Genomic DNA, 20,555 nt, shown 5'->3' on the forward strand with positions numbered 1-20,555 from the left:
TATCCTCCAAAATTGCACCATCATCCTTCCATTCTCACCTTTCAGTCTTCTCACACATACCATCAATTATACCACACAGATACGCACGTTTCGGTGAAAGCAACTGATTTATATCACCTTCCTTTGGACCAAGAGAGCAATATACTTTTCATCCGTATAGTGGTCTGGGAGTCTATATGCGTCTTAAGACATGGAAGTGTCTCTGATTCAGAAAGGTACTAAGTAGTCCAGGTCGTTGTCATCACAGTATTCTTTGAAAGAGTAGTTCCCTAATAGGTGTGTTCTTTTCAATTGAAAAAGTTCCTTAGGTTGATTGCAATCCAAACTGGCGTTATATTGCAGTTATAATATGTCCTCCATGTCTTTAAAGTCCACATTTGTAAAGCGCACAATCACCCGTAAGGGTCTCTAGGCGCTGGGGGCCGTCGGGAAGATTAAGCGAGCTATTGCCCAGAGTCACATGGTGCTGGGCTAACCTGCCGCCGGAGCCGGGGATCGAACCGTGGTCCCCAGATTCCAGCGTCAGTCGCCCTGGCCGCGGCGCCACACCTCTACCTCTTCCATCTTTGAGGATATTGTGGCTCCATCTAATTTTTAAAATTTCTCTTCATATCTCAATATGCTTTTGTAAGTCTTGGTTCTTGTCTTAGAAGGGTTGGTTGTTCAGATTGGTTGTTCACAGGGACTCAAACAGTCTTTCTTCACTCTGGCTGACGTCTACGGGAATTCAGATCTGCTCTAAGGGAATGAATGTGTGCCACATGGCACTTTAAAAAAAACAAAAAAGTGCTGTTTTAATGAAAATCCCTAATTATCATCAGGCTTGAATTATCTACTCAGCCTAATTGTTATGCACTCGACCAATTAAAATCATGTCACTCATTACGCACAACTCCATCTCGCCTGCTTGCCTGCATGGTGTTTCTTTCTAGCGGTGACCAGCATGGCTCCTCAGTAATTAGGGAAGAGAGGTGGTTTTAGGGGTATGGAAAAAGAATCTGCAGGAACAGTGGAGTAATATGGATGCCCTATGCCTTAACCCTGGGCGTAGGACTACGCTACGCTCGCGTAGTTTGCGCAACTGCGCGCTACGCAAATTGCACGTAGCACAGTGCAAAAACGCATAGCGTAACGGGCATTTTTTGCTTGATCGCGGTCCTCAATGTCAAGTTGGCGACTGCGAGCGAGCAAAATGACATCCTGGCGAGACTTTTTCCTCGTTCGCGATCAGCAACATCAAGTTGTCGATCGCGAACGTGGAAAATAAGCCTCCTGGTGAGATTCTCAACGCTGGGAGGTCAGGTCTCTCATTGCGAGTGGTCGCGTATGCTCGCGACCGCTCATGATGAGAAACTACCAGTCCGCGTTGAGAAAACTGCCGCTCGAGGACAAATCTATTCGAGCGCCAGAAAACAACCGCTTGCACTGTGCAAGATGCAGTTTGCAATGATTGCACAGTGCGGACAAGCATCCGGCACTGTGCAATCAGTGCAAACAGCATTTTCCCTACCGCACTACGCAGATCGCATAGCTACGCATAGCTTGCGTAGTGCGAAGTCCACCTCGCGTAGCTAGGCGTAGTGCTACTACGCGAATTACGCCCAGGCGAGGAAATGCTCCCTTACCCAAACACGCAATAAAGTAGCATGATAAGTAGGGTCCATAATACCCACAGGCCTCTGCACCTGAGTGCTACTGCACCCACAGCACCATTGCTAGCTTTGCCCCTGTGGAAGCATCAGCATGTGCAGGGAGATGGAAATGACCGTGTGGACCCCAGAACATGATATTCATATTGCTATGATGGGCATGTGGACAGATGCCAGTATTCCCCGGGTGGCCAAGGCTCTGGTGTGAGAGCTGCTGCTTCCAAAGCTTTAAGGTTGGTGACCCAGACACATTCTGATTACCTTTAGAAATATAATGTTTTTGAAAACTATATTTACAATTAGAAGCGTCTTATAGGGGTAGGGGAATACAGCTGGCCAATGTGTGCATTGTAGAGATCCAAGTGTCACCAGACAGTCACAAGATTAAATCCTGCTGCTTGGTCCGTTCAGCCTTTTTATTTTCAGGTCCATGGAATAAGTACAGTTGGGCAATAATTAGCATCTGCTATCAGTGCCCAGAGACGAGACAAATACTAAAGATAGGGCACTTAAAATGTCTAATGACATTCATGTGTGATGTGTTATAGTGAACACAAGAAAACTGTGGAGAAGAATTTACAGACAGATCACTGACAAAATATTGAGGACAAAAATATTGGGTGGACAGAATATCGTGCCAAAGTGTCAAGGATGACAATATCAAGAAGGTAAGTATAGATCTGCTATTCTTAACTCCTCATATATGTACCTTCAAGATATATATACCCTCAAGATACACATACGTGGAGTTAAGTATTGTAAAAGTTTGCATATCAATAGAAACTTACCTTCACGATATTCTTATCCTTGATATATTTGACACTATATTTTGTTCACACATTATTTCGACTTAATATTTTGTCCAAATATCCTGGAGGGTCGATTAGAGGTGCCACTATGTGTAAGAATGGCATATAAAGAGCAGGGTTGCCACTGAATGGAGCCATACTGGAGAAACATAGCGGCAAATCTCAACAGTGCTGCATAATGCCAAGCACTCATCCTACTCTGAATGCACCCCTAGGGCCGAAGCGGGAGTAAACCACACCCTTCCTTTACCTCCTTATTGCCACAGTCACAATGACATGCTGGTGAACACCTGGCTTTCTTTAGCGATAAAATCACTAAGGGCCATATGTATGAACACATTTTCCCATAGACACAGAATGGGTAAAACTCTTTGATACATCTGGACCTAAGCTCCTAGTCAATGTGTCTCTATCCTCTTTGGCCACAGAAGGCTTCCAGATCTTCTCATAACCACAGACCTTCTAGAAATTCACGGACTCTAGTGACAGAGAAAATTGACAAACTCAAGCCAGCGGTTACAGAATTATATCTATAGTGCAAAAACCAATAAACCTTGTCAATCTGCATTTGAACCTATCATCCCCAGATTAGTAAATGCATCCCTATTGACAGGGGATGCCCCCAACATACTCAAACACAGGTTTTAGACCTCTCTTTAAGAAACACTCCACAGACACTCAGGTGCTTGCCAGCTGCAGAGCACTATCTAGCCTCCACACCATGGGTACAATCTAGACACAGTGGTAACCTCTCATCACTATGATTGTTCAGAGAACAGTATCCTCCCCGACTTTCAGTCAAGCTTCTGATCTCAGAGAGAAACCAAATCAGAAGCTCTGAACATCAGAGAAGAATAACTCTCTGCCTCAGAGAATGATGGAAGCTGTGAACTAGTCTTTTGGGATCCCTCTGTACTTTTGATGTGGTCGACCCAAGATTGCTTGTTCTCCTTTTTGTTCTCCTTTAGTCTTACAGGTCTTATTCTTCATTGTTTAGATCTTAGTCAACTGTGTTCACCAAATGAATCGTGTTTCACTTGCATCAAAAATCAAAATCTGAAACGCAGCATCCCCCAGTGATCTTTTCTCTCTCTTGCGAACACTTTCATGGCCCTCCTCACACGGACCCTCACGAACAGCAATGTTGATCCTTATATGTACGTTGAATCAACTCAGATTCACCTAAAAATCTTGAGGGTCCCCAAAAGTCGTAGAGAAGTCCTAGACTGCATCACTAAAGTGCATAAATGAATGGCAAACGATGCCTTCGTGGCATGAAAACTGACAGACTGTAACCTACCTGTCCCCAAAACTTTGGCCTCCTCGCAACCTCACTAAGTATGTCAAATAGAGACTCTAACATCTACCTGTCCCCCAAACTTTTGCCTCCTCACAACCTCACTGAGTATGTCAACTAGAGACTCTAACCTCTACATGTCCCCAAAACTTTGCCTCCTCAGAACCTCACTAAGTATGTCAACTAGAGACTCTAACCTCTACCTGTCCACCAAACTTTGGCCTCCTCACAAAGTATGTCAAATAGAGACTCTAACCTCTACCTGTCCCCCAAACTTTGCCTCCTCACAACCTCACTGAGTATATCAAATAGAGACTCTAACCTCTACCTGTCCCCCAAACTTTGGCCTCCTCACAACCTCACAAAGTATGTCAAATAGAGACTCCAACCTCTACCTGTCCCCCAAACATTGGCCTCCTCACAACCTCAATGAGTAGGTCAAATGGAGACTCTTACCCCTACCTGTTCCCCAAACATTGGCCTCCTCACAACCTTACTGAGTAGGTCAAATAGAGACTCTAACCTCTACCTGTCCCCCAAACATTGGCCTCTTCACTGAGTAGGTCAAATAGAGACTCTAACCTCTACCTGTCCCCCAAACGTTGGCCTCCTCACAACCTCACTCTTTTTGTCAGAAACTTGGGAGTCATCTTTGACATTACACTCTCTTTCTCCACTCATGTCAATGATGTTGTAAACATTCCTTCTAGAACCCAAGCTACCTACCATTTCCGGCCTGCGTCGCTGCACAGCAGGTCCCGCCCGGGCACTGGTCTCTGAAGGTCGCCACCTGCGCCTCCAGCGCCTCGAGGCGCTTCAGCAGCCTCTGCATGGTGTCAGCGTTGGGGCAGCCGCAGGCCTGTGGCGGGATGTTGATGCGGTGGGTGAAAACCATCTGCTGCTCGCCCTCCAGGGTGTGCTCGTACAGCTGCTGTTGCGTCGTCTCGCCTCGCGCCTCCTGCAGCATCTCGCCTCGCGCCTCCTGCAGTGCTGCTGTGGGCACGGCTACGTCAGCGGCGCAGGAATCACAGCGCGGCATCCGGATATTGTACACGTGGCTGAAGAACGTGGCGTTGGCGCCGGCTGCACGTGGCAGGCGAAAGCGCTTGGTGAACAGGCCGGCGCTCGCGGGACCAAGCTGCAGTGCGGCCAGGAGGAGGGCGACGGTGAGCGCGGGGCTCGCCATCATTCAAGATGCTGAAGAACTCGCTGTAGGTCACCGAATCAAATGCCCAAGGTCTCTGCAGGGGATGAAAAGACAGGGATATAGGTTAGAGCCCAGATTTACGCATGGTATCGCATAGCGCATGATGACTACAGGAATATTACATTATTGTTTTAGGAGTTCTACACTATTATCACCTGACATTGTTGCCAGACTCCCTGGTTGTTACTCCATTTTTAGACATCATGTGATCGTTACAGAAATGGGGCCTTTAACATTTCTCAAGCTCAGCCCAGTATTGCACTGAGTGAACCCAGCAGGTGAGCTCATACTTCTTCAGCAGGTTAAAGGGAATCCCCTAAGAATTGTGTTTCAAAACTGCATCAGACAATTCTATAGTACACTATGCTAGATACAATGGGTATAACGCTGTAGGTATTATACATACTTCTCAATAGAATTAGTGAAATAATTCCAATACTTCTGGGCCTGGCACAGCACCCAGGGTTATTACTTGTCTGTGGGTGGCAAATGATGAATGTGACTATAAGAAAATGGTGATCTGGTGCTCAGCTGCTGGGTTAGAAGATATTCTAGTGGGCTGATATTCTAATGTAGTGATATGTGTCTCAGTACCATCCAAATGACCTCCATTGTGGTGGGGTATTTCTGTGTCCTGTGTGTTCTGCCAAGACTTGCTTGTCACTCCACAAGAATAAAATAGAGCTGACAATAGAAATGTATTGATGCTGGGCACCTCCTCGTTGGGCACCATGAGGGCAGTTTTTAAATAACCAGTCTTCTCTTTAAATAGTGTTATGTCAGATGATAAATATTGAGGAGTAGTGTGGCTCAATGGTTAGAGCGGCAGACCCTGATGCAGAGGTCTGGCCCGGGACCAGGGTTCAATTCCTGCCTTGGCTGGTCTCGCCAGATCTTGGGCTCATAATTCCTCGGACCTGATTTCTTGCCTCGGTGCCTACTCTAAGCATGGGTCCCAAGCTGCAACTCTGGGCAATAGCTTGCTTAGTCTCCACAACGGCCCCCTACAGCACTAGGGATGCCTGGTTGCACCCTGGGGATGCCAAGGAGTGGACATTTCACGGCGAAAAACTAGGAAGGGTTCCCTAGCGGTATGAGTACAGTGCCAGGACACTCAGGAGTATCAGTGTGCTTTACAAGTGCGGCTACATTTTCATTTACATTTAATAATGGTTATTCACCTGACCCATAGAGGTGAATGGTTCCCATCGGAGTGACCTAGCTTATCTTGGTAGCATGGCCAGTGGCAGCTTACTAATATGGATGTTGGAGCTCCACCCTCTCTTTTTTTTCAACTATACTTATATGATATAGTGAACTATTCTAAATATTCAACTAAAATGCCAGTCCTTGCTGTGAGCGAGGGTCAACTGGTCTGAAGCAGTGATGCCTCATGGTGATTCGAGCGCTATACAAAAGAGTATAACATAACATCTGTGTGATGGCTTGAGTATGCTATTGAACACGCTTGCATCAGCCATCCAACTGATTTTTCAGGGCTGGCAAACTCCCAGCCCTGGCCTCAGGGGTCTGCCACCTCTCAGGGTGATCCCCTCTGGTGACTCTCAGAAGTGCCACTGGTAAAGGTAGCCAATGATGCATTGGGATTCATTCCTGCAGTGCCCCGGACTTCACGCCAATCAGTGCTCCCCAACTTGTCTGACAAGTTAAAAAAGGATGGGGTAAAAAAGCAAGATGCCAAAAGCTGCTGCCTGGCTTAGTGCAACATCATGGATCTGGCCATTTTTCAGGCTCCAGCTTTCCATTTGACGTAAATACTATGACCAGGAAGGAGATGTGTGCTATCCGGAGTGTCTATTGAACAGGGGCAGCTGAGGAGCTGGAGCAATACCTATGGAGGCTGCTAAGGGTCAGTAAAAAATGCTTTTGCATGTGGTGTCCAGCAGGGGCGGCTGGTGACATTTGAAAGTGGTGGGCCTAAAATTAGTAGTGGAGCACACAAAGGTGAGCGAGCGTAGCGAGTGAGCCCAAACGACCTAAGGAGGGTTCGTGGGGGTTCTCCCCTGAGAACATTTTGAAAAATGAGTGGAGAAATGGTGCATTTTCAAGACTTTCGGAAGCCGCTGTGCTAAACAGAAACAGGCTACTGCCTCCCGTCAAACTATCATCAGTTCCATGACATGTTAGTGATACTGGTAGGCAATATAGTTTAAGAGTCCATATTCTGGAAAAGCACAAATTCTGAATTTAAAACGTAACACCATTGTTAGGGGTTTTCTTTAATAACAAGAATTGTGTTCTACCCAACTGAACCCTTTTGGCAAGATTAGAATAATGAAAGACTAGGCAAAAAAACATATCAATCTAAGATAATGCTTGCAGTATACACACAGCTGTTTGATGGCAGTTAATAGCATAATGTTCTATATTACGATTTAGACTTACAAACGACAAGTAACAAAAGGAGCTCTCTTACAGAAGCAGTAACCCGCTGACCTATTTACATTACATGACCTTTATCTGCATGGTACACATTCTTAGCAGCAGTCATTTAAACCCACTGCGCTACCTTTTGTTGAGTCAAAACTTCCACTAGACAAACATCCATCTCTTTCCTGGAGACATTAATCCCCTGAGTTTTTTTGACATTTTAATTGATGCCCGATAATTGCAGGAGGCCAGGAACACGGTAGCAGGTGCTTTTTAAAGGACAATATACATTTGCCAAAATTACCCAACATTTTACACCTTGCAGAGAGAATACTGTATTCAGCACTGTTCAGTTTACGAGCAATCTATTCAACGTTGAACGGCATAATGCAGAGCACAAACGTATTGCATGCAGAGTAGCAAATGTAGGTTCAAAGTAGCATAATACAACGTAACGCACATGTCCATATAAACACGCTGCTGCGGGAAGCAGTACACCTACCATCCCACAGTCTCAAAACAACGTCTGGTATTGTAAATGAAGAAAAAATTAATCCTACAATAATAAAAAATAGAGTAAAATCCAGTGTGACATCTGATTTTCTCACTATAGCCCAGATGCATGAAGCTAAAATCCGCCCTCAAAAAGGGGCAGATTCTCAGAATCTGCCCCTTTGCGACCGGTATTTTTGCATTTGGGATGCATCATCCCAAATGCAAAAATCGCAAATTAAGAATTCGCTAAATTGCGATTACTTGCATTTAAGGAATCTCAAATTGAGATTCCTTAAATGCAATGCATGAAAGTTTAAAAAATAGCGATTTCGCTAATAGGGCTCGCAAATTACCATGAAGTTCAACTTCATGGTAATTTGGTAAAACTTTGAAAAATGCACTAAAGTGCATTTTTCAAAGTTTCATGTTTCATGTTGCGCACACACATGCCCTAAGGGCATGTGTGTGCGCAACATATGTGCACAGATCAAATTCAGGGGTGCACAGGGTGTCCTTTGGACACCCCTGCACCCTTGAAATCGCATTCTCATTTTGCGATTCGCTAATTGCGATTTGCAAATTGAGAATGTCTTCCCATTCATTCCTATGGGCATATGAATGGGGAGGTATTCCTAATTGCAACACGCAATTTGCGACTCGTAATTAAGGAATTTTAAGAAATCGCTATTTTTAAAGTGATTTCTTCTTGCATAGCATTTTGCTATTCCTTATTAGCGATTCCTTATTTTTCACTAATAAGGAATCGCAAAATGGATGCTTTATACATCTGGGGGTAAGTCTGTATATATTTCGTAACATGTAAGACACTCCTCTCTGCCACTTGAGCGATTCCTGCATGACTTTTACACCTGATTTCAAGAAGCGCTTACGCCTGGCCTGCAAAGCCTACAAGACATGGCAAATGCCAGGCAGCTATCTGCAATGTCACTTTCCACTTGTTTGCGTGCGATATGGCCGATGATGCCTCGCACTGAGGGGTGTAAGTTAGTAGTGCCTCCATTAATAACTGACTCTGCGCCCTCCCTCCCAGGCCTGCCTCTGTCTCTCAGCCTCGAGTGGGAGCTTAAAGCCCCGCTGTCGCCTCTTGGCAATGGCAACGTCAAGCGAGATATCCCCGCACCAGGGCCTGTCCGCCGCTTCCTGGAGCACCTTGACGCTTACAAGACAGGACTGAATATAAGCATCCTCCTTATCTATAACAGATAAGAGCAGCAGGCTTTTCTTTTGTTCCACGCAGTCGAGCTCGCACTCCAATTTTCGCGGGGGATGTTGGGGGTCACGCGCAGGGAAGATTAAAATAAAGCAGCAGCATTATTAAGCAAACTAATAAACTTACCGGGTCCGCGCCACCACTGCGAGTCCTCTGAGTCTTGGTCCGGGTTCCGATTCCCACATTGGCGGCTTGGCCAGTACCGCCTGCGTTGGTCGCAGCCAATCCAGACGTTGCTCCAGCAGCAGCGCCAGGATTGGCTTGAGCAGTAGTGCGCATGTTCTGTTTAGGGCATAACATTTTTTGCAACCAGCCCAGACATGCGCACTAGGCTGCTCATTAGAAGGCATGGAACATCCCTCGCTCTTCTAGTGAGCACCGCCTAGTGCGCATGTTCGGGCTGGCCCAAAGTTTATGAAACTTAAACAGAGCATGCACACTCTTGGTGTTGTGCGCTCCACTGACCATCTGTGAATGATACATGGATGTGGATGTGAATCATTCATGATTCAGACACTTGCAGCAGCTGAACTCCTGTAGTGCTGCCCCGACCCTTCTGAGCCGATTGCCTCTTGCTTCGGCGGCCTGGGATAGAATGATTGTATTGTGTGACTGAGCAAGACGAGAGTCAGAGAGAGTGACTGACGCTGACGGCAACGCTCAGTAGGGGAGGCAACACCCAAGCGCCCTAATGGACGCACCGCGCCTGGTGTCCAGGCATGCAATACAAGTGTATACTTGTTTCAATGTGTGTGAGTGAGAGAGAGCAAGGCATTGTGAGTGAGTGTGAATTAGACTAAGAGTGAGTGAACATGTGAGTTAACTCCTTCGGCGCTTATGAAGAGCTCAGCTCGTCATGAGGCACAGTGGAGCTGTGCTCATGACGAGCTGAGCTTGTCATGACTGCCGCCGAACGCCCACGCTGGGATAATTCCCCTCTTGTGCGGGGCGTTCCATTGAGCAACGCGGCGCCGCGCACGGCTCCCCTCCCCCCGCTCCGAGGGGGAATTAGCCCCACGCCGAAAGGGTTAACATGCCAGTGAAACAGTTTATGAGCAATTGAATGAGACTGTAAACATCTATGGGAGACAGCATGTAAGCGTAAATCAGTAAGTAAGCATGCAAATGAGCATGACAGTGGCCTGTGTTGTGCATAAGCATGAGCGTGAGGCTGACTGAGACAGTTTTTGATCATGCGAATATGTAAGAGTGCATGACTGTGTAAGACTATGAGTTTGTGACTGGCACTGTCATGCTGGAGGTCATTTTTGGCTTACTGGTGCTACCATAGTGAAGGTAATTCTTAATACACATGACACCTACAACACATTTCTGTCACTGCCATATGGGAGGTAATCCTTGGCATAAGGGGGGGATAGCCATGTCATACGGGAGTCAGGGACCGGATAAACATGTCAAAATGTTGACCTTGCCATATTGGAGTTAATTTTTCATATATGAGGCACCGCGGTATGTGGACGGCATCCACGAAAAATGTTGCCACTGCAATACTGTAGGCAATTGCTGGCATAAGGGTGCCAAATTCTACTAGCTTATTTTGGATTAGTTTTGACATAAGGGGGCACCCATAGCAGTGTACTGGTCCTGGCACACTGAAAGTAATTATTGACGTATTGGGTGGGTCACTTATACCATATTTAAAATAAATGTGGACTGCTCCTTGGGTCCATCAGACTTCAGTGGGACACCACGTAAGTGCTTGGATATTTAATGGAAGCCCCTTCACAGTCAATTGCTTTTTGACTCTTTTATGCGAAAATTATGTTTTAAAATGCACTATTTGACTTAATTTGTTTCACATATTTCTTTGGAAGTGGAGGGAGAACCTCTGTGAACTGCCCTAGAAGAAGTCAAGTGGACTCGCTGTAATTTGGGGGAAGTGTTAGGCCCTCCCCCACTCTCAAAGATCACCAGCCGTCACCATGAGTGACTTGAGTAATCCAGTTGATTCCCCAGAGAAAATCCATTCTCTAAACAACACTGCGCAATGGTTTATCAATGCCACATCATTCCCAAAACAACACTGCGCATTGGTTTATCAATGCCACAACATTCCCAAAACAATACTTCGCAATGGTTTATCAATGCCACATCCTTCCCAAAACAACACTGCACTTAAATATGCACAATTAACAACATTGCCCCTGGAAAACCTCTCGTTATAGTTCGTTAGCCCCATCATTACCAAAGAGACACTGCACTGTGGTATGTCAGCATCAGCGCACTACCATTGCAATACTGAGCTTTAGTGGGTATAACCAACCTCCTTACCAAAGCAATACTGCACAAGGGTGTGTCAAAACCAGAGCATTGCCAACGCAACACTGCATTTCACTGTGCAAAATTGACAGTATTCCCAAAGCAACACTGCACAATAGTTTGTCAAAGCCACTGCATTACCAACACTTTGCTGCACTTCAGTGTGCAAAGTCAACCACAATACCAAAGGAATACTGCTCTTTCGTGTTCCTTAGCCACCTCATTACCAAAGAAACACTGCACCATTGTGTGTGAAAGACGCAGCATTACCAAAGCAGTACCGAGCTTTTACCAATTGTGCGAAAGCAAAGATTTCCCAAAATGATTACTGGACTATTGCGTGGTAAGTCCGCAGCATTACCAAATAAGTGATGTGCAGTCATTTACAGCTTGCAGCACTATTATGGTGGTCATACCCCACCATAATAGTGCCATATTTACAGCTTAAACAACATAATAGTGTACTATTATATGACACTTCGGCAATGTTATCAAAGGAATGCTGCAGTATAGTGTGCCACATCCACAGCATTTCCCGTTTTTGTGCAAGATACACACATTTTTGTCACGATGACACCGCACTGCAGGGTTCCTGGCCAATATCATTACCACAAAAATACTGCTATGAGCACTGTACTGTACCCAGTACTCGCTACTTAGCTATTACAGGAAGCACCTGGACATTTGTCAGATTTTTTACTTGATGCCACTTTGCTGAGTAATAGAGCTCAGTATTCTTTTATCACAACCAAGTAAAAGTGGGCAGTCATTCTCGGATTAGGAAGGAGCGCGACTTTGACACACAGAAGGATTTAAAGATGTATGTCTGAAATTAGGCCAGCTACAGTGCCTAATTGGTAAAGAAATAAGTCGCAGAACTCTCGCGAGGCGGCCACTGCAGCTTGCACCACACAGTGCCCCTGCCATGCTGCCACTGATAGTAACAATACAACTACTCACCATCACACTTCTACAAGTGTGACAATTCGGACTATTTCAGCCCATCAAAGCTATAAGAATTGCTTGGGCGTCAGGTAATAGTAATTTTGGATGTATATTGAATTAATAATTAGATGTTGTTGTGGTCCTCTCTAAATTAGCCAGACGGCTCCACCTTGTGGCAGACTGTCATCAGTGGGTGTTGACAATTAAGTGCTGGTGCTGAGCACCAGCCCAACCACCTCAAATTAAACACTGGGCCAGCAGGATCTTTCTGCACTAGGACAGGGTCTATATTTTATAGTTCAAGCATCTCGTCAGACACACAGGAACATTTGAACTCAAACTGATGTGAATGAAAATATGTTGTTTTTAGAGATTTGGACAGTTCTGTATTGAGTTTGAGTTTGAGTTTAAAGAATTTGTAAAGCGCTCGTACACCGGCGGTTTCTTGGCGCTGTGTAATTACTACTACTCAAGGGGCGTGACAGCTGAGGGATCAAGGTGGTTTAGGATTTGAAGGCTTCAGTAAAGAGGAAAGTTTTCAGGCCTTTGCGGAATAAGGGATACTGAGAGCAAGATCTCAGTTGGAGTGGGAGAGAGTTCCAAAAGGCGGGGGCCGTGGTAGAAAATTTGGAACCTCCCCACTTTTTCCGTTTGAAGCGAGGAACCACCAGAAGTTGCTGGGTTGTGGAGCGCAGTTCTCTAGGAGGGATATAGTCTTGAATGGCTGTGTTGATAAAAGCCGGGGCAGTGCCGGATCGGGCTTTAAAGATGGTACAGCCAAGCTTGAAAAGAGCGCGTTGCCGGACAGGGAGCCAGTGGAGGGATCTGAGGAGGGGGGTGACATGTTGCGACTTGGGTAAGTTAATAACCAGTCGGGCCGCCTGGTTTTGAACTAATTGTAGGCGCCTCACAAGGTACGCAGGCATGCCATGGTAGAGGGCGTTGCCGTAGTCCAAGCGAGACATCACCATGGCCAGGAGTATTAGTTTGAGGGCGGATGGGGAGAAAAATCGTGATACTTTCCGGATTGTTCTGAGGGAGAGGAAGGCTGAGGAGACGACGGCACTGACTTGAGAGTGGAGGGAGAGTTGATTGTTGATTTTGAATCCAAGAGTTTTGACAGAGGGGACCGGCGTGGGTGGGGGACCTAGAGAAGGGGGCCAAAAGGAGGAAGACCAGGGACTGGAGCAACCACCCGTCAACACCAATTCCGTTTTGTCGGGATTGAGTTTCAGGTGGTTGAAGTTCATCCAGTCCTGGATAAAAGTCATGATGGACTGAAAATTAGATGTTGACTGGGGGGAGGAGGAGAGAGAAAAAATAAGCTGGAGATCGTCCGCGTAGTTGTAAACAGAGACCTCCAGTTGCTGTAACGCAAAAATAAGGGGGGCAATGTAAAGGTTGAATAGCAGAGGGGACAAGGAAGATCCTTGGGGGACCCCACACTGGACTTGGCGAAAGTCAGCTGAGTACTCGCCCAGGCGGACTGCTTGAGTGCGCCCACTCAAGAAGGAGGAAAGCCATAGCAGGGCAGTCCCTCCGATTCCAGCCGCCTCGACACGTGAAAGTAGGATGGTATGGTCCACCGTGTCGAATGCGGCGGAGAGATCAAGAAGGACCAAGGCCTGAGGCTGACTGGAATCCATACCTTCTCGAAGATTGTCCAGGACCGATATGATTACTGACTCGGTTGAGTGTGCGGGGCGGAATCCAGCCTGCCTTGGGGCCAGGACACTGTATCTTTCCACAAATTGGCTTAAGGTTCTGACCACATGGCGTTCCAGTACCTTTTCCAGGAAGGGCAGGAGGGAAATGGGGCGGTAATTTGCTGGGTTTGAGGAATCTGCGCCAGGTTTTTTTAAAATAGGTACAATCACCGCCGATTTGAGTGAAGGGGTAACAACACCCTGGGATAAGGAGCTGTTGAGAAACAAGAGAGGTGGAGTGGGGCAATGGGTATAAATCTGCTTCAGGATATGGGCAGGGCAGGGATCCAGGGGGGAGCCGGATTTAACCATAGGAAGAATGGAGGTGAAAGAATCAGACGTGAGGGGGGGAATCGAGTCCAGACGAGCTGCAGCAGGAGGACAGCAGGGATCGATGAAAGAGGGGGATGGGGGAGGGATCTTGGCCTTGATCATGCTGATTTTGTCAAGGAAGAAGGAATTAAGAGAGTCACAAAGTGATTGAGAAGGAAGGGGTTTGAGTGAAGCTCTTTCAGAATAAGCCAGGTCTTGGACGATGGAGAATATTTCTCTGTGCCGGTTCTCCGCAAGTTGAATTTTGGATGAGAAGTAAGCCTTTTTGGCTTCCAGAATGGAATTCTTATATTGGGCTAGTAGGGTGGTGTATTGGAGTCTAGAGGTGGGGGAGTAGTCTCGTCTCCAAAGGCGTTCCACTTGGCGGAGATTGAGTTTTAGAGTCTTCAGCTCGTTGGAAAACCATTGGTTGGCATCTTTGAGGCGTTTGAACGAGATGCATTTCAGAGGGGCGATGGAATCGCAGCCATCCCGTAGCCAGTTGTCGATAGATTCTGCCTGTGCTGAGGATGGTAGCCCTGAGAGGTCGGGGCTGGATGAAGAGAATGTGGCCGACAAAGCCGATACATCGACGCGGTTCCATGATCGGGCCATGACATTTTTGACGGGGAAAGGTTTGGGGAGTGAGTGGGGACATAGAGAAAAGGTGATCAAAAAGTGATCCGACCAGACGCAGGGAGAAATGGAAAGTGAGGTGACCGGACAGTCTCGGTGCCAAATTTGGTCAAGGATATGTCCCAGCCTATGAGTAGGGGTTTGGACCGCAGAAATAAAATTGAGCGAACAGAGTGAGTCTGAGAACTCCTTGGAAGTTGCACATTCCGCGGGGTCAGAGGGCCAGAAGTTGAAGTCTCCAAGGACTAAGATGGAGGAATGGTTAACAACTAGGGTCGCCATCAGGTCTTGGAAGTTTGAAAGGAACGATTGCGGGGAAGATGGAGGTCGGTAGATGAGAACACAAGTGAGAGGAGGGGTCAGGGAAAGTGAACGAGCAACTAAACAGTCTGATGAACCCAGGGAGGAAAATGCTAAGGATTGGAACGTAAGTTCTTTGCGGGCAATCAGGGCCACCCCTCCACCAGGCTTTCCGGAAGAACGATCGACTCGGATAGCATAATAGGATGGTGGGAGTATAGCCAGTAGGGAGGGGAGAGAGCTGTCCGAGAACCAAGTCTCAGTAAGGAATAGTAAGTCGGGTTTGTGGGACTCCAATAGCGAGAAGAGATCGAGCTGATGTTTAACTGCCGATCGGGTGTTAAGATACATTGCTGAGATGGTAGAAGGACGGTGGCGAGTGGAAGACGAGACTGGTTGACAGCTGGCGCGAGGCAGAGAGCGGGCCTTCGGTTGAGATGAAGGTTGGGGGGATGAGAGGCCAAGTTTGGTAATTTGGTTGACGGCGGCATTTGCCAATGGCCACTTGCCTTGTAGCTCGGTCAGCTGCGAGCGGGAATATTGGATAGGAGGGGCAGAGTGACCTGCCTCTGGCCTCGTTCGGTCGCGGACGGGCGCAGACGGGCTTTCCTTAGGCGCGCCTTCGGCGCGCAATCGGCGTGCGCGCTGCGCTCGTCCGCTGCGCTTCCTGGGAGGCACATTTTTATGGGGGAGTGAGTGGATGGGCGGTGGGCGTGGCCTCCGAAGGGGGCGTGGCCTGTGATCAGAGCAAGGCGCTGGGAAGGCGATTCCCCGCCGTTTTCTATCAGCGGTGAGCCCGCTTGTCAGGTAAAGTGACTGGGGTGGGTGAGCTTTTAAAATCAAGAGAACACAATAAACAAGTTTAAAAATAGAGCACTCTCCCGGCTTTCCGCCTCAGGAGCAGAGTAACAGTGAGTGGTGACGCTCGTATTCAGCGTCCCTTTTCAGCAGTGGGGGTGGCCTCCGAAGGGGGTGTGGCCTGTGATCAGAGCAAGGCGCTGGGATGGCGATTCCCCGCCGTTTTCTATCAGCGGTGAGCCATATTGCCATAAGTATGGGCTCGCAGCACTATCGGTGGTGGTTACCTGCACACCCACGTCTCTGGGATTCAGTCCCAGACACCAGCTCGGTGTTTGTTTTCTGAATAAGTGATATAATCAGTAGTGTGAGCTGTTTAATGCTTTGAGTATATACGTTTGGTTGTGTGCTGCAATGCTTGTTGTTTGGGGTGTGCGTGTGTGTGCTTTAAGTCTAGTTGGGGTCCAGAATATACCTTTAAATCAGATGCTAATTTAGTGTTTTTTATGCTGTTTTTTGGGCTACTTGCTGCAGGAATGGCTTTGGCTTGAGGAGTGGAATATTACAGTATTATAGTCTATCCACTTTGGTTGAAGGTTCAAACTTGCAGGCCGGTATTGTCTAAACTGTCCTAATTGGGTCAAAAAGGCACTGAGAATCAGATTGTCACATGTCCCAGTTTGGGTACATGTACTATTAATGCCTGGATTGGGAACATTTTGGGGAGGCCAACTAGAATCTTTTTATTTTTTTTTTAATAGCCAGGGCCTGGTTTACAGTTTGTTTCAGAGGACTCCAGCACAACTGTGACAGAGTACTTTCTCCACTAATCCCTGGGTCCACCCGCCTGATTTTGCAGACGGTCGGACTACTCCAGCTGCCTGATGGAGTATGTGCCATCAGAAGTTTACGTATAACACTGTCTGCTCGATTTAAAGTAGACATTGTTATCTTTTTTATTTTGCTGTTTGTCACCGTTAGGTTTTTGTGAAGGACAGAAAAAGCCCCCTACTTACTCCGTATGAAACAACTCCTAGCCCTTAGTGGTTGCATTTTTTTTTTTTAAATAAAATCCCACTTTTGGATTTTTTTTTTTAAACGTGAACATTTGAAGGGCAGCTGTCATGTTTGAGGAAGCCTTGCATCAAACCTTTAACACGTTGACAGGAACCACCCCGCCAGCGATTAGTGATGTCTGCAGGGCAGGGGGACGTCTCTAAATGCAGAGGATAGGTACTGTGTCGCGATGGAGTACTTTGCACCATCACCCCCATGGGGTTCAAACCATACTCTGCGATTTAAATCAGGCCCTCTGTTGGTACAACAATTTAAAAAAGGCAAAGCAGGGATTTGTTTTAAAAAAGCAAAAACTAATGACCCTCACATCACAGTAGTTATTACCATCTGCCTTTGCCATTATAGTCAGACTTGCTGTATCCTTGACGTGTGTGAATCCTTTAAGACCTCTAAGGGAGAGAGTGCAAACCCGAGTCAGGAAACATAAAACCCCTGAAAGATGTGACGTCTACTACAGTATGCTTTCTCTTTTTTCAATCCCTATTTCCACGCTATTGTGAACTGGTGGGTTGGAGATTGCTCTTCCTCTGTTTATTGTTCTTACTTGGTGGAGACATGTGGACTATAATTAGAATTCCGTCCTCTGGCACAACCCTGAATGGGGAAATTACACCTTCTTTTGATAATTTCGGTGAAACAATATTTTATTTTCTTCAAAGCCTAATAGATAATGAGTTTAGATCATGTCGGTCACTTATAGTGTTTGGCAGTACCATTCTTTTACAGCGGGCAGGCTGATAAATGTAACAGTGATGCATACATTTCTTTCCCTTTTCACCAATCTTCGAATTATCTTTGCTTTTCACACTGAATTGAATACATTATTCAATACAAAATGAAGTAGCTTGTTGGAATAGACATGATACTTCCAGAACCACAATCTACAAGTTAGGAGCAGTTCCCACCAATCTACCATCAGAGTGTTATTTGAGGTTCTGCAGCGCTTGTCTACAGCACTCCTTTTTAGGTTTCTCCAATTTAGCAAAAACTACATGGTTCTGCCCATTTCTTAACAATTGATTGCCTTTATTGTCTCTCTCATTTGCATGGTTCTTATTCAGTAGCTTACTTTCTTGTACTTTTTTAGGTCTCGGCTAGACAGCACATGTGCTGTCTCGAAGAGACATGTTGTTTTCAATCGGTGGACTTCAGACGCCCGTAGGCTTACCATTTGCTTGCTCCATCCTACCGTCATATACTTTGTCCCCATTTGTCCATGGCATGCATACGTCATGCTTCATCTTGTAGCTCCCTCCTCGAGCATGGACCAAGTTCTTATGTCCATCCACAGCTCCTGTTTTAGGAGTAACTTTTTCCTTTGTGTTTGAGCACTCCACGATCCAATATTATGCAAGCTGGCATCACCAGAAAGGATCATGGGAGAATGTCTTTTTGATCAGATGGTCAAAAATATTTGGATATGCTTTTCCCGTGATTCCTTAATCCTGAGGATTCTCAGGAAAATGGAAAGAGAGCGATGCCGAATAAACCTCATTGATCTAAAATGGCCCAGACAGTTCTTGTACACAAAACTCCTTCTCCTCTCAGAACATCCAGCTGACACACATTCCAACTTTACTCAAAATGGACAGGCGCCAGGTGCTTCACCCAGATCTGACTTCTCTACATTTGTCAGCCTAGCTTCTGACTTCAATGAACTCGAAACTTTAGATATCCCTAGAGATTGCAGAGAAATTCTTGCTAAAGCTTGAGCAGATTCTACTAACAAATCATATAAACTCAAGTAGAAACAGTTTTATATTTGGTGTCAAGATGAAGGTTTACATCCGTTCTCTTCAACACCAGAGCAGATCTTGCCGTATCTTCTACAACTAGCAAAATCTGGCCTTGCACATTCATCTATAAAGGTACATTTAGCAGCGATAGCTCCCTTTAGGAGATCAGATTAATCACCCTCTATTGTGTTGCCAAGAATCATAAAACAGTTCATCAAGGGACTTTTTAGAGCTTTTTCTCCTGTGAGGGAAACTCTCATCGGTTGGCATCTCAGTGTGGTACTAAGCCACTTAATGAAAGACCCATTTGAACCAGTCCACAAAGCGGACGTAAAAAATGTTTCTTGGAAGACGGCATTACTCTTAGCACTAACATCAACTAGAAGAGTTAGTGAACTACAACCATTCACCGTAAAAGAACCATTTATGCAATTCAAGAAGGATATGGTTATTTTAAGAACTAACCCCAAGTTCATACTGAAAATACCTTTGTATTTTCACTTTAACTAACCAATTGTATTAAGAACATGTTTTCCTAACCCTCAAACAATTGTAGAGAGGTCTCTACACACCTTGGGCATTAAAAGGTCCATTACATTTTCAATCGAATTTTGTAGATCAGGCCAGTTATTTGTGGCCCACGAAAACTTAAGAAAAGGATTACCAGTTTCTAAATCAACAATTGCAAGATGGATTGCAATGGCCATTCAGTTCTGCCACAATGCAACTGGAGAGATCTTAATTCGTAGAGTTAAAGCTCATTCTACAGGAGCCATTTCTACATCCACTTCTCTGTTTGCTGGTGTGCCAGTTCACCAAATATGCAGAGCGGCAACATGGTCCAGCAGACATACCTTTACCCAGCATTTCTATCTGGACGCTGGTGATAGAGCTGATGCAGCCGTGGGACAATCTGTATTGTGCCATCTATTTCATTAAGGTGAGCCACTTCTAATTTATTCCTTGCCACTATCCACATTATTGTTGTATGTTGATATTTGCAAATGTTAACTGCTGGTTATTCTAATTCAAGCATGTGGATCTATGAAAGATCCAATACTGGAGAAGAAATTAAGTTACTTACTTGTAACTGTAGTTCTCGTCTATTGGTATCTTTCATAGATTCACAGGCAACACACCCTCCCCCCCGAGAGGCTCACCTTATAGTTACAGATTATATTGTTCCCACTTGTGCTTGAAAATCTGAGGGACTCACACTCTCTTGGGATTATTCTACAGGGTGCTGTCGCCGGATTAGTTTTAGTTACATTTTGGTCATTTTTTAAAAAGGACTTAGATAGGCTGTTAAAGTAATTGTTTCTTTCCATTATAGCCTATGTTAGTGATATATACTGCTTTAATAAGGTACTGTGAGACTCTCACTTCCACAATGGGGAATGATTCAGCATGTGCATATATGAAAGATACTAATACTGGAGAACTACAGTTACAGGTAAGTAACTTATTTTCTTCTCCTCTATGATGAATGTTAACAGTAAATTGTTTCCTGCTGCCCTTTAAACGGACCAAATTATGTTTTCATATCTCCCATCTTTTTGTGTTCATCACCTTTTTTTGTAGATTGTTAAGGGTCTTATGTGCTTTCCTTTGCTAAACGTTTTGAGTTTCACTTGCATAGCCAACCACAAACTCCACCCTAGCAGGCCACCTTTTTATCACTAGCCA

General features: G+C 45.8%; 1 protein-coding gene across 11 annotated transcripts in view; it reads right to left on the minus strand.

Moving 5' to 3' along the window:
• TNXB (tenascin XB) overlaps positions 1-20,555 on the minus strand; it is a 775,055-nt gene that overhangs the window by 533,728 nt on the left and 220,772 nt on the right. For all 11 annotated transcript variants that reach the window (XM_078645877.1, XM_078645868.1, XM_078645870.1 and 8 more), the window contains exon 2: positions 4,482-4,996. In XM_078645877.1, the coding sequence (XP_078502003.1) occupies positions 4,482-4,944 (463 nt within the window). In that variant the 5' untranslated portion in view covers positions 4,945-4,996. The remainder of the gene's footprint in view (positions 1-4,481; positions 4,997-20,555) is intronic.

This window comes from Lissotriton helveticus, chromosome 5_1 (genome assembly GCF_964261635.1).
Source record: "Lissotriton helveticus chromosome 5_1, aLisHel1.1, whole genome shotgun sequence".
Lineage (NCBI taxonomy): Eukaryota > Metazoa > Chordata > Amphibia > Caudata > Salamandridae > Lissotriton > Lissotriton helveticus.